This window comes from Populus nigra, chromosome 4 (assembly GCF_951802175.1).
Source record: "Populus nigra chromosome 4, ddPopNigr1.1, whole genome shotgun sequence".
In the NCBI taxonomy this organism is placed as follows: domain Eukaryota; kingdom Viridiplantae; phylum Streptophyta; class Magnoliopsida; order Malpighiales; family Salicaceae; genus Populus; species Populus nigra.
In genome coordinates this window covers 10,954,730-10,968,357 of record NC_084855.1, presented here as the reverse complement: position 1 = coordinate 10,968,357, position 13,628 = coordinate 10,954,730, and the positions used below count along the sequence as shown (strand labels likewise).

The 13,628-nt window shown below is 35.6% G+C and overlaps 1 protein-coding gene across 1 annotated transcript; it reads left to right on the top strand.

Annotated features, from left to right (window-relative positions):
- Nucleotides 1-9,360: 9,360 nt before the first annotated feature.
- LOC133691648 (pectinesterase 2-like) lies at nt 9,361-12,805 on the top strand. The gene is made up of 2 exons (XM_062112243.1): nt 9,361-10,441; nt 11,885-12,805. Exons 1-2 carry the CDS (start codon nt 9,586-9,588, stop codon nt 12,571-12,573), a joined length of 1,545 nt encoding a protein of 514 aa, XP_061968227.1. The 5' UTR covers nt 9,361-9,585; the 3' UTR covers nt 12,574-12,805.
- Nucleotides 12,806-13,628: the final 823 nt, after the last annotated feature.

Here is a 13,628-nt window from a genome sequence, read left to right as displayed (position 1 = left end):
TTTTGTTTAAGTTGAAGATCGATCTGTTTATGTGATCCACACATATATATACAGCTAGGGGAAGAAGCAAACATGTTGCTTTTTTTATCGTAACATTTTAATATTAATTATGATATTTATTTAGCGTAATTACAAATAATAAAAGCAGAGGAGAGGTAAAGAGGTTCCTAAAAGTTTTGCTAAACTAAATGCAGTAATTAAGATCTTAAACAAACGGAAGAGCTAAATTGAAAGATACAGACATCCAGTTGTTAACAAGCGATGAATTTCCTGATAAATCTAGAAGTTATTGCTCTCTCTCACGAACTATGACTTTTAGTGTAAAAAATCAAGAAACTCTTCACAGATTTTTCTTAGAAAGTCTAACTCATCATAATGAGTTCTCAAGGAAACAACTCAGTGATTTTGTTTTTGATAGGCAAATACATTAAAGCATGAAGAAGGAAAAAATAACAACCCAAAAGGGTCAGAGAAAAGCTGATACAGCATAAACAAAATTGTCATGCAAGGGCACAAACATAACCCCATAGCAGAAATTAGCAATAAGTAGAGATCTATCCCTTGCCAAAGCCTTCCACAGGTACGCAACCAAAGATGATTTTCTTTATCCATAGACTTTATATCCCTCTGAATTTCAATGCATCTTGTCCCCACATAACAGAGTCCTGAGGCATGGAAATCTCCATGAAGATTTAGTCAGTATCAAACAAAACACACTCAATTATAATTATTCTTGGAGCGAGTAAGTTGTCGAAGCCGACCCACCAATTAGGAAGCTCTGTTAACACCTTATTTAGCGAGTGCATCTGCCATATGGTTACCCCCCGTCGTAGTGTGCGAGTGTTTTACAAATCCCAAAACTAAAGAAAATCTAACGGCAAGTATGAAGAGCTGATGCAGTTTCTCCACGGGGTGTTGGATTCATTAGACATCCAATCAATCGCATTAGCTGAGTCTGATTCAATTATAATTCTCTTCCCTATAAACTCTTTCCTGGTGGATGATAGTTCCAGTGCTTTAATCAACGCAAGCAGCTCAGTTTCATTAGATTCTTTTATTCCAACAGACATAGAAAACATACATTGCACCACACCCTTATGATCACGAAGAACACCTCAACGCCAGCAGGTCCAGGCTTTCCAATAGAAGATCCATTCACATTCCATTTAAGGCCATGAAAAGCAGGTGGAGACCACGTAACAAGAGGTCTAAGACCCTTAAGATTTGTCCATCTAACCAATCCATCAGTAGATAAAAGCAAATCCAGGGCACAATAAGGAAAGTCAGAGGAGAGAGCTTTTAACCACACATAGAGTCTGGTTAAAATAAGAAGAAATGAAGAACCAAAATCTTGCTCTTTTAGATTAAAAATCAATTCATTTCGGGAAAGCCATAATGACCCGACAGTAGCAAAAAATAACATGAACCATACCTTCTTCTGAAATTTCCCTTCAACGAGGACTTCCCATTATTGTAGCAAGTCAGATCAGCTATTTGGACAACACTAGGATAAACCCCACCATTCAATGAATTTAGCCCAAATTCTCCGGCGACTATGAAAATGTATAATGAGATGTTCCACAGACTCTTCTGACAGAAGACGAACTGGACAAACTGCATCCACAACACCACCAATGCCCCTTCTAGCTAAAATTAACCCCTTCGGCGTTGATTCTGTTGAGAATTTCTAACCAGAGACTACCTCTAGCCTTAACCTTGTCCATGGGTAGATTAAAAGTCATTTTCAATTTATGAATACTAGAGACCTTATCTTTCCATAATCCTGTATCAGAACTCCTATATCTCCAAAGTGGGCCACTTGAACAACAAAGCTTTATTTTTATCCAAAATGGAACATATCCCTAGACCACCCTGACATTTTGAAAGTACCACCGAAGCCCATTTGACACTACACATTTCTCTACCCTCCTCCTTCCCAGACCACAAAAAGAATATAATCTGTCTTTCAATTTTAGCTAAAATCTTTAAAGGAATAGGGAATAAAGACAGATAATATATGAGCAGGTTGTTTAAAACATATTTAAAGAGACACACCCTCCCACCAATTGACAAGTGTCTTCCTTTCCAAGCATAAGGCCCTGAGATGATTCTACTGATTACAGGTTTTCACATAGAATATTGAAAAGAAAAGGTGATGGAGAATCACCCTGTCTCAAACCTTTTCCCATCTTGAATTCCTCAGAAGGAGAGCCATTCACTAGTACTGAGAGCTCAACTGTCGAGACATATGGATTAATCCAGCCCCTTCATCTAGAACCAAAACCTATACAAGCCATAAATTCATCCAGGAATTCCCTAATTACAGAATCAAAAGCCTTATGAAAGTCGGTTTTGAAGAGGTAGCTCTTTAACCTTTTTATTTTATTTAAATAACTTGTAACTACATTAGCAATGAGCGCACTATCCAGTATCTGTCCTCCCCTGATAAAAGCATTCTAATTTGACCTAGCAACTTTAGGAATAAGAGTGATGAAGGGGTTGTTTATGCCTTTTGATAACAGGCCTGTTGTGTAGAAATCAGCACCATGCTGTAAATGTCATTACCGATTGTATCCCACGCTTTCTTAATAAAAAAAAAAGAAATTGATTCCATCAGGTGCAGGTGCAGGTGCAGGTGCTTTATCGCCATCACATTCCCAGATAAGATAGCATCTTTAACTTCCTCAAAAGAGAAAGGGATCTCAAGAGCAGCAACATATTGTGGTGACAGCTTCTTGAACAACAGATTTGAGCATGATGGTCTGATCCTTTTTTCATGACAACAAAGACTTTTGGAGAACATTGCCACTTCCTTCTTCATCTTCAATGGCTTTGAGACAGTTCTTCCATTAATAGATAAAGAGAGAATAACATTCTTCTCCCTTCTCATAGCTGCAGATAAATGAAAAGATTTTGTGTTTCTCCCCAAGTTTGCACTATTGAACTCTACATAAGACGAGTTGACACAAAAATTAGAATGATTCCATATGCACAGAACTCCTCCAGATAAACCCAACGAAGGTACAACATACCAAGACCTATGTTCTCGTCCCCAAACAGCATTAACAATTTTCTCATCCACGATTTCTAATTTAGTCTCCAAAACACAAATAAAGTCGATATTATTCTTTCTAATTACATTTCTCAAAACTCTCCTCTTGTCCCTACCACCCAGACCACATACATTCCAAGCTAGCATACTACCCATAAGAAAGAGAATAAAACACCCATACTTAAGAGAGCTCCTAGTGTTCACTAACACAGTAACACTTCTTCTCCCATTCCACCCTTGGGATTTCCATTGAAAAGATCTTGAATTCAATTATTGGAAGAAGATAGAATGAGATTTAAGATAGAATTATCCTCATTAATTGTGTATTTATGTTAGTCCAAATTAAGTTCATTGGATCTCACCGCAGGAAAAAACAATTCTCTGATAAAACCAAGTTTAATAATCTATTAACTTTTTTAGACGCATCAAAATATTTAATTTCTCTTACTGTTACATTTTTATGGGTCTCCATATTAATAAAATTATAATAATAATTATTTTTATTTTTATTGATTGGAATAAACAATATTTTGATCATCGGGATAAACAATATTTTCACCGTAATGAAGATTTACTCAGTACCCAGCATAAAAGTGATGGAGAATTGTGGAGTGATCCAAGTAGCTGCGAGCCAGGTTGCCACTTTGTGCATAAACCATCTCTGAACCTTAAGATTCCTTCGGTTAATTCTGACCTTACCCTCATGCAAAATAGTATGAACCCCAGTAATGAAATGGACCCATTTGGCCAATGGGGTGAAACCACATGATTATCGTACATGACACGTGTGCCTCATGGAGAAAATCCAATCACAAGGTGACAACTACCCCCTTCCACACTAGGAGGAATGGAGGTTTTGGGAATCTGTAGTCACCCCTGCAGACGACGACGACGACGACTAAAGTCCCAATTCACAGTTAAGATAAAAGCATACAAGGATAATAATATATTCTCAACCTGTAGGTGAATTTGTTTTTTAAAAATTAATATTTTGAAAGGTTGCAAATTTTATACAAATTTAATGGCCCAACTTTCTTTTAAATTTTTTATGTGACGTCATTGGAAGTGATACAATCCTTCCAAATGTGCCCTCAAAGTGGGTTCTGGTAATTAAAAAAAAGAAACGAGATGCTATTTTCTCAGAGTGGTCCCACTAATAAAAAAGGAAAGAAAAACTTGAATGGGCTGTCAACCTGCAGATAAATATTGGGAGTAAATCATTTGTTTATTGCGAGCACATAATCAACCAGCTTATATATATATATATATAATCCTCTTCCAAATTAATCTTTATTACGTGTGTTCAATGTCGGCCAAATTAGTAAAATTATTTTAAGGGGCCTAAACTTTCATTTTTCTCTACTTTTTAAGCTAAAATTATAAAAATATTGTTAGGGAGACCGGAAAAAAAACTATAATTTCTTTCCTTGCTGGGAAAATTAATTATAATAATAGCCACTGCGTGTGGTGATATATATAACAAAGTAAATCATTGGATATTATAATAATACCATACAATGATAAGAATGAACCGTCAACCTGAAAATTAATGTACATGATAATTATTAGAGGTGTCCATTTTAATTGATTTCTCCTTGTTTTATTTCATCTACCACCGTCGTCTGATGGAAGAGAAATTATTGTGCTTTACATGGGGAATTATTCTCGGTCTGGACACTTCCTAAGTGAGATAGCTTTCAAGGATAAACTATCAATTCGAATCAAATTTTAGTAAATGAAAATTATCAGGGCAAATCTCAGATTACCCCCCCCCCCCCCAAGTATCTACCAATTCTCATAACTATGAATTTGTTTCAATTGGATTCTCAAGGTATTAGACATTTCTGGATTTAATTAGTCTCCCATCTAGATCACATACATTATTCAATATAATGATGTTGTTTAATTCAAGGGTATTTTGATATTTTTCATAAATAAGAGGAAGATTTTATTATAAAAAACCCAATTAAAAAACACATAATACTCGCAATAACATCCTTCCCTTCCCTTTATTTTCCAAAAATAAGGTGAAGGATGTTATTTCCATTTCTCACAATCAGAAAGCAACTTTAAATATGCCTCTTCACTCTGTATGAACTCAAACGATAGTACATGATCCAGGATTGTCAATGTTTGTTCTAAGTATAAGAATATTGTCATGAAATAACTACTTTGTGTCGTGGTGACCCTAGCTTTTGGAATGATGTGTTGTTGGGGGATACTTGTCTTGCTGTCCAATTTCCTAGACCTTTTAGTCTATCAAAAGACTAGGCTTTCTCAATTGCTAATATAGGTATGTGAGATGTATTTTCATGGATATAGAATTTCAGATAGAGAAAGAGAGATTAACTCATTTGATGCTCTCTTTGATAAATGATCAAATGTGGTGTTACTTATAAGTAAAGTTGATGATAAATATTTGATTTACAAATCAAATTATAATGATGTTTATCCAGTCAAATCTATGTGTGACCTTTTATCGTCTCATAGACAACCTAATTCATGTAATTCCTTTAATGATGTATGAAAAGGATTGGTTCCTCCATGATTCAAAGTTTTATGTTGGATGACTATAATTGGTAAAATCAATACTAGAGGAGTCTTGGTTAGACGAGGTATTCTCAAAGCCTGTGACGTATCTTGTCCACTATGTTTAGTGTATGAGGAATCATTGGATCACTTCCTTATTCATTGCTATAATCACTTGAGCATCTGGTCTGAATTCTTTGACTGGTGGGGTTTATTTTGGTGCTGTCCAGAAAATATGTTAGACTTATTTCATTAATAGAAATCTCTTTTCTAAGAAAAATTTCAAAATAAAGTTTGGTTTATGCTTATCTTTGCAATCCCATTATTCTTTTAGCTTAATTATTCGACATGAATTACTCTTCAATCACAAGTAACCTGACTATGATGCCACCTTTCTCTTGATTCTAACAAGACGGTGTGTGAGGATCAAAGATTTTATTCTCTGATTTTTTTTTTTATTGTGCTATTGATTTGTTAATTTCTCATAGTTGTTAGATTTGATGGATAATAACAAGACTGTTAGAGCTCTCATTTCATGGTCTCCCCCTGAATTTTATACATTAAAATGAAATGTTATGGTTCTTCTATGGGCAAACCTAGACCTGCTGGTATTAGAAGGGTTCTTCGCAATCATAAAGGCTTAGTGTTGGGCTTTTTCTCTGCTCTTATTAGAATTAAAGATTCAAAGGAAGTCTAGTTGCTAGCTGTGATTAAAGAATATCATCAAGTAGTTCATTTTTGAATTCGATTCGACTGTTTTGGTTAACTGAATGAAAAAGCCATCTAATATATAGGCCATGGAGATTTCATGAGCTTTTTATTCTTGCATCTAGATTTTTTTCACATTCAGGTTCTATGTCTTTCTCTCATGTTTATGGTTGATGGTTTTGAAAAACAAAGTGTGACTAGAAGTTTTGAATGTGTGGTATGACTTTGATCTTCCAGGTTTATGTACTTCATAATTAATTCAAAAAATTTGTTTGTGGAAGATCTTTATCTAGCGATGATATATCTCATGTAACTTTTTAAAATCCTCAATTTCTACGTACTATCACGGCTACATCATATAGATATATATATATACTTGTAATTTCTTAGCATGGTCAATCGATTGCGGGTACCATCTATTTAGTATAGTTTTAGTTTGTAATAATTTTCCCTTGTAGAAATAAACGGGGAAATCTCAGAGCTATCGCAGTTGCATTTGCATTACTATATTCATTGGAAAATAATATATAATAATAAAAAGTTTTCCTTTTCTCCTTTCGTACTTCACTAGTATTCTTTTGCACCAGTCTTTGTAAACATGAAACTCTAATCTGATAGACATAAATGAACTTGTTTCTTGAGCAATTATACGTTTAGTGCTGGAGGAAGCTCTTAATTCAGTATGAAATTCTAACTTGTAAAAGTGGCTAAGGAAATAATTCGCAACGAATTAAAGGGTTTACTGAGAGAATGTGCTGGTCAAAAAAGGGTAAAGCCTAGCAATTCAATATGAATTTGATGACTAACTAATTGATGTATGATCATCCATCGTTTTTCTGTGGCGCTGCTGAGTTTTGAATGATGATGCTAGCTGTTCCTGTCTATGGATAAGGATGATGATCAGGAAGTCAAATTCCATTAATAATGTTTAAGTCGTTGACACTGTTTTTTCATCATGGAGATTATGATGTTCCCACGTACGTAATCATGCAATCAATGCACACGTACGCACGATATTTCCCCCTTAAAACGACAATCGTAGCTCATCAAGAGAGTTCTGCTTGTATTTGTATCTCTGGCTGCATCGTCTAGTCGTTATGGAGAGAAAAGCATGTAATTTTTAAAAAAAAGACGCAAGAATATATAATTGCAAGGAAAGTGACTCTCGTGTTCGCGCAAAGAGCTAAGCTCACAGTCCTTGAATTTTTTAATAAAATGATTTAGTTAAGCATATTATTGAAATATTTAAACATCCCCATTTCCCTGTGTGTATGCAGACAAAAAGGATGATGATGAAACTCACACCACATTTATTCCCTTTTAAACCAAGGATGATCACTACAAATCATTGAGAAATCAGCTTAATTATTAATTTTGACAGAAGATTTCAAACCAGAATAATATATTTGCAAGTTGCACATAAAAAATTTCTTATTTTAATAACGTGAACAACCGCCAAAATTATTGAGCATCGGGTGATAGTTATTATATCTCCACCTTCAAGACTTTCGTTATTGAAAGAGTCCTCTTTCACGTTAAAAAAAGAAGAAGAAGATGATAAATATATCTTTCTAGCCTGGTTTCAAAGCATAGTTTTTAAACGCGGTTCGGCCCGGCGGGTCGATCCTAGACCCGGAATTAAAACCTGGTCGGGTTAAAAAAAACAGAAAAAAAAAACCCGGTATGACCCGGTTAAGAACCAGTTGTAAATTTGTTAACTTTTTTTTTTTACTAAAATAACGTTGTTTTGATGAAAAAAAAAAGAACTGGCCCAGTCGAAACCCGGAACCCAAGTCTTGGACCGGGCCGGCCACTGGGCCATGTCTTAAAACTATGTTTCAAAGTGTTATAACAAGAAAATAAAAATGAAGGATAACAATTACAGAATATAGAATTAATATACTAAAATAACTTCTTTCAAAAAAAGAATATACTAAAATAATGGGGTGTTTTTGTTGTGGATCCATTATTCACTCCCTCATTTTTTTATCATGAAAGTTATATTTTGATCCTGGAAATTAAAATTAAAAACATTTTCATTCTCTATTATCAATCATTTAAGTTGCCTGGGGAAAGAATTAGAAAAATTCATGTTAGTCCTTAAAAAAAACGCATAACTAGTTTTTAATTAAATGATCATAAATTTATTATTAATATACTTAATGTATCATAATCTTGTTTTATTATTACATAAATTTAAAAGCTTTATAATTACACTGTGGGCTTTCAAGAAACCATATATAAAAAGATCCTTTTTATTTTTCTTCTTGCAACATAATTACAATAATTAAATGCTGAGAGTACTGTACGTTGCAACTTGCAACTTCGGCCCCCTAACCCATGGTTTAAAGCAGCTAGCAAAACTATTCTAACAAGCCACCGGTTTGATTTGTGATTTGTTTACCCAAAGTAATGCATTTATAATATATATAGTTAATTAATGTAAAAAAGGATCGGCAGAATCGTTGACTAGTAATGGACAGTATGAGCCATCTCAAATGGTAACTGCATCTCCGGCCTATCTCCTTATCTCCATCCGCGTAGGAGAACACCGAATTCACGAGCTGGTGTTCTTCTCTTTTCTACTCTCTCTGTGTGAAATTAATCACTGGATCTCATAATGAGCTCATGAAAACCCAAATATATGCGTTATATATTAATTCGAAAGAAATGTATGAATTTGATGTGTTTGGGACCAAACATCTGATCACTCCTAACAAGAATACGAGGAGGACGAGATACCAGCCAAGTTCATTTCCTTGAGGGAGCCGTCCTTGTGCATGGATATCTCTTTCTTTATTTATTCTTCAAAATTATTACCAAACAGTAGCGGAGGATTTACACTGGTTTATACTTTACTTCGTTTGAATAATGAGGACTGCAAGCAAAAGAAATTTTCAATAACGCGTTTTTTGTCTAGTCAAACACAAACTAAAAATTCACAGGAGGGACGACAGGGACCGGTATACCAATCCTCATCAATTTATACTTACATTTTATTCTTTACGACTTATTCTATATTAACAGTCTGTTGCTTCCATATCATCCATATTTTTTCCTCGTCGAAATTAATTAGGTTCACGGATACATGGATATTTTGTCAAGAAAGAAGGCTGTACAAGCATGTACCCATTGGTTACTACGCGACCAAGCCAACACTCAGCTTCTATATAAGGCAGTTAGTTTAGAACACGAATTAATCCACACAAACTCATAAGCCCTAAACCTTCTATCAAATCCATTTCTTCAAAACCCGTTTCAAACTTGCCACCCAATAACTTCAATAAGCCATTTCTATGGCTGTTCGGATTGTGCTAACGTTTTTACTTGTGCCTTTTCTACTCTCCTCAACCATTCTGGGGTATAATTCCGATGAGGTAATGTCTTGGTGTAGCAAAACACCTAACCCACAACCATGTGAGTATTTTTTAAGCCATGACCATAGAAATACCCCCATTACACATGAGTCCGACTTTCTCAAAATCTCTATGCAACTAGCCTTAGACCGTGCCATGCAAGGTAAAGTCAACACTTATTCCCTAGGCTCGAAATGTAGAAATGGGCTTGAAAAGGCTGCATGGGAAGATTGCCTTGAGCTCTATGAAGACAGCATTCTTTGGCTCACCAAAACCACTAGCAGCAAGTGCACAGACTATGATGCACAAACATGGCTCAGCACGGCTCTAACCAACCTAGAAACGTGCCGAACCGGGTTCACTGAATTCGGGATGACCGACTTTATTTTGCCTTTGATGAGTAACAATGTGTCCAAGTTAATTAGCAACACTTTGGCTATTAACAAGGTACCATACAGTGAACCTAGTCACAAAGAAGGGTTTCCTTCCTGGGTCAGACCTGGTGACCGGAAACTCTTGCAATCATCTTCACCAGCTTCTCAGGCAAACATTGTGGTGGCAACAGATGGGTCAGGGAACGTCAAGACCATCAAGGAGGCCATAGATGCGGCATCCAAAAGGTCAGGGTCAGGGAGGTATGTAATATATGTGAAAGCTGGGACATACAATGAAAACGTTGAGGTGGGAAAAAAGGTGAAGAATGTTATGTTTGTTGGTGACGGTATAGGGAAGACAATTGTCACCGGTAGCAAAAGCGCTGGAGGAGGTACTACAACTTTCAAGTCAGCTACTTTTGGTGAGTATCCCTAATCAATTAATTTGCTTAATAAATTAATTAAGATTTTAATTCAACCATGCTGGGAATTAATGGATCTGACTATATATATATAGCTGGAAAGCTTTGTTACATAGATGTTGCTTTTAGTTAAGGTGACACGGAGGCAAAAAAAAAAAAAAAGGGTTAATTGGGGGCAAGTTTTGAACTTAGATGTATATATCCTTGCTAATTAAGTAGGAAAAAAATTGTAGAACAAAGCTTTAGCAACTAATTACTGGGATTTTATACTTAGCGTTCTAAAGGTCAATCCTAGAAAAAAAAAAGTAGAGGGAAATCAAGAATTATGATTATCCCTATTGTATAATATAACTCTCATTTGACTAAAAATAAAAAGAAAAGGCCAAAATGGAGGAATATAAAAGTTTTAGATTGAATAAGAATTTGGGTTTGTTTAGCTTGAAAAAAATATTAAATTAATATATTTTTTTATATATTGATATTAAAAATAAAAAAATAAACCTAAAAAAAAAAATTTAAAAAAAAATCTTACCTCGTCGTTACCTAACACACAGGTAAAATATTCTTTTACTAACATTTCACACCCATGAAATACCTCGAAAAGTTTTTAAATGTAGAAAAGATGACCTTCGAAACATATTTAGTCTTGCGGATGTCATCTCGAAAGCGACAAAATGGATAACTTTTTGGAGCCTGTCTATCATACTAGGGACCGTATACATAGGTATCTACATAGGTTTGGATGGTCCTTGATTCCAAGAGGTACGTAGCCAATAGGCTCTGAATTGCTTGAGAGGAAGAAACACAAATATTTTAAGCAATATCAAATCCCAGAAGTCTAAGCTAGCTGGTTCCTCCACTTGGAAAGTCTTATGCTTTTGATAGGGGCAAGCCTAGGGGCCAGCAGAGGTTGCCCATATAAAAAAACAAACAAACATTATCTTCTGCCATCAATCATCATTCTTAAGATTGTTTATTAATTTACAATGTAGAGCTAAAGCTGGCTTCTTCAGACTGATACTGAAACTTCAATGCTACTCGATTTTTTAATGATTTGGAAACTTTCTTTAGAAATCCCAGATAGAGATTGCCCAGAAAATTTGGTTCATGATATATTTTAATCACAGTGATTTAACTCCACTAATTATGAGTTAGTCAAGCACTTCATGTACGTGTCCTGAGTTAAGCTTTGCACAAATTGCATGTACGTTTACGTACCATCATGATAATTTTAAGAAAGTAGCGGGTTTTACTTGGTCATGAAATTGATCTCCATGGTAGAATAAAATTAAAAAAGTTTAATTGCAATTCCGCAACCATATTTTGCTCATCAAATATGCTAATTAGACCATCATAACTAACGATTTAGTCATCCTTGTATGTTTTCAATATTAATGAAAGTAATCTACGAAACATTCTAAGTATCATTTTGGATATTCTCAGCCGTGGTCGGAGATAATTTTATTGCTCGGGACATGACATTTAGAAACACAGCTGGTGCCAAGAATCACCAGGCAGTTGCCTTGCGTTCGGGCTCCGATTTCTCAGTGTTCTACAAGTGCAGCTTTGAAGGATACCAGGACACTCTCTATGTCCATTCTCAGAGACAATTCTATAGAGAATGTGACATCTATGGTACCGTTGACTTCATATTTGGCAATGCTGCAGTTGTTTTCCAGAACTGTAACATCTATGCTCGAAGCCCTCCAAACAAGATAATTACGATTACTGCTCAAGGTAGAACTGACCCTAACCAAAACACAGGAATCTCGATTCACAACTGTAGGGTTACTGCTGCTTCCGATCTAAAGCCGGTCCAAGGCTCCGTTAAGACATACCTTGGTAGGCCGTGGAAACAGTACTCGAGGACTGTTTTTATGAAAACCTTCCTTGATAGCTTGATTAACCCAGCTGGTTGGTCGCCATGGAGTGGTAATTTTGCTCTCGATACTCTATATTATGGAGAATACATGAATACTGGCCCTGGATCATCTACTGCCAATAGAGTTAATTGGAAAGGCTACCGCGTCATCACTAGTTCAACCGTAGCATCACAATTCACCGTGGGCAGCTTCATTTCCGGGAATAATTGGTTGCCGGCCACCAACGTACCATTCACCGCCGGCCTTTAATTATTCTTTCGAATTATTGTATATCTATATAGGGATTGTTACTTAGATGTGTTGTTTCTGGGTATACGTACTAATTTGAGTTTCTTCTGGCACAAAAGAAAATAAATTGCCAGTGTCTGGTTCATATTCAGCCTCTAGTTTTCATTCTTTGTGGAGATTTCAGTAAAGAAACAATTATGTTTTTCATTCATGTAATCATTGTAAATCTGTATTGCAGAGCTTTTGGATTTTATCCTGTTGTCTTCCTTCTTCTTTTTAATCTTTTTTAAGAGTAAGTTGCATTCAAAAAAGAAGAAGTAATCCACATGGTTCCATAAAAGAAAAGGCGAAATCCACACGGTGCAAGCGAAAGCGAATTTAATAAAAAACAAAGCTTTTATTTTTTTGTGGTGCAGAGTGCAGACACCGAAAGGAAATATTTTGACGGCAGAACATATATTTTTTACCTGAAGCCTAGCCCATGCTTCCCATCCTCTTGAGAATATGGGCTTTCTTTATCTTAAGGCCCAATCCAGATTTGCTATAGATGTTTATAGAAAGTAGGCCGTCAGAATGACCCAAATACGGATTGATTGAGAGTAAACTTCATAAAAAATAAATGAGATCCATACTGGGCCCATCGTTCAGAAACTGAATTGTCATCGATCATCCAAGATTTTTATCAACTTGGGATGGCGGCATGCGTGGAGTTGGCTTCTGACTCAGGAGGAAGGATACCCACAAAATGTTCGAAATCGTTATTCTTGATTCCATTGTTGAGGCCTCGTAGGCATCAAACAGATCAAGGTGTTAATGAACAGAGACTCAGAAATTACTCTGTTCTGTTTTTTCATGCATGCTTCCAAAACCTCAAGATAAATTGTTTCAGAATTTGAATAAATGCGAACTGAATAGTCAAAACAGGTCCATCTTAGTCAGTCTTACTGAAATGATTAATCTGTCAGAGTTAGAGAAGATCTTAATTTGAATCAGTTTCCACTCATCAACATCTTCTAGAGCTGATCTAGAAATGCATGGCTTTGTAAATAAGCAAGTAGTCGAGGAATACTGGTGGG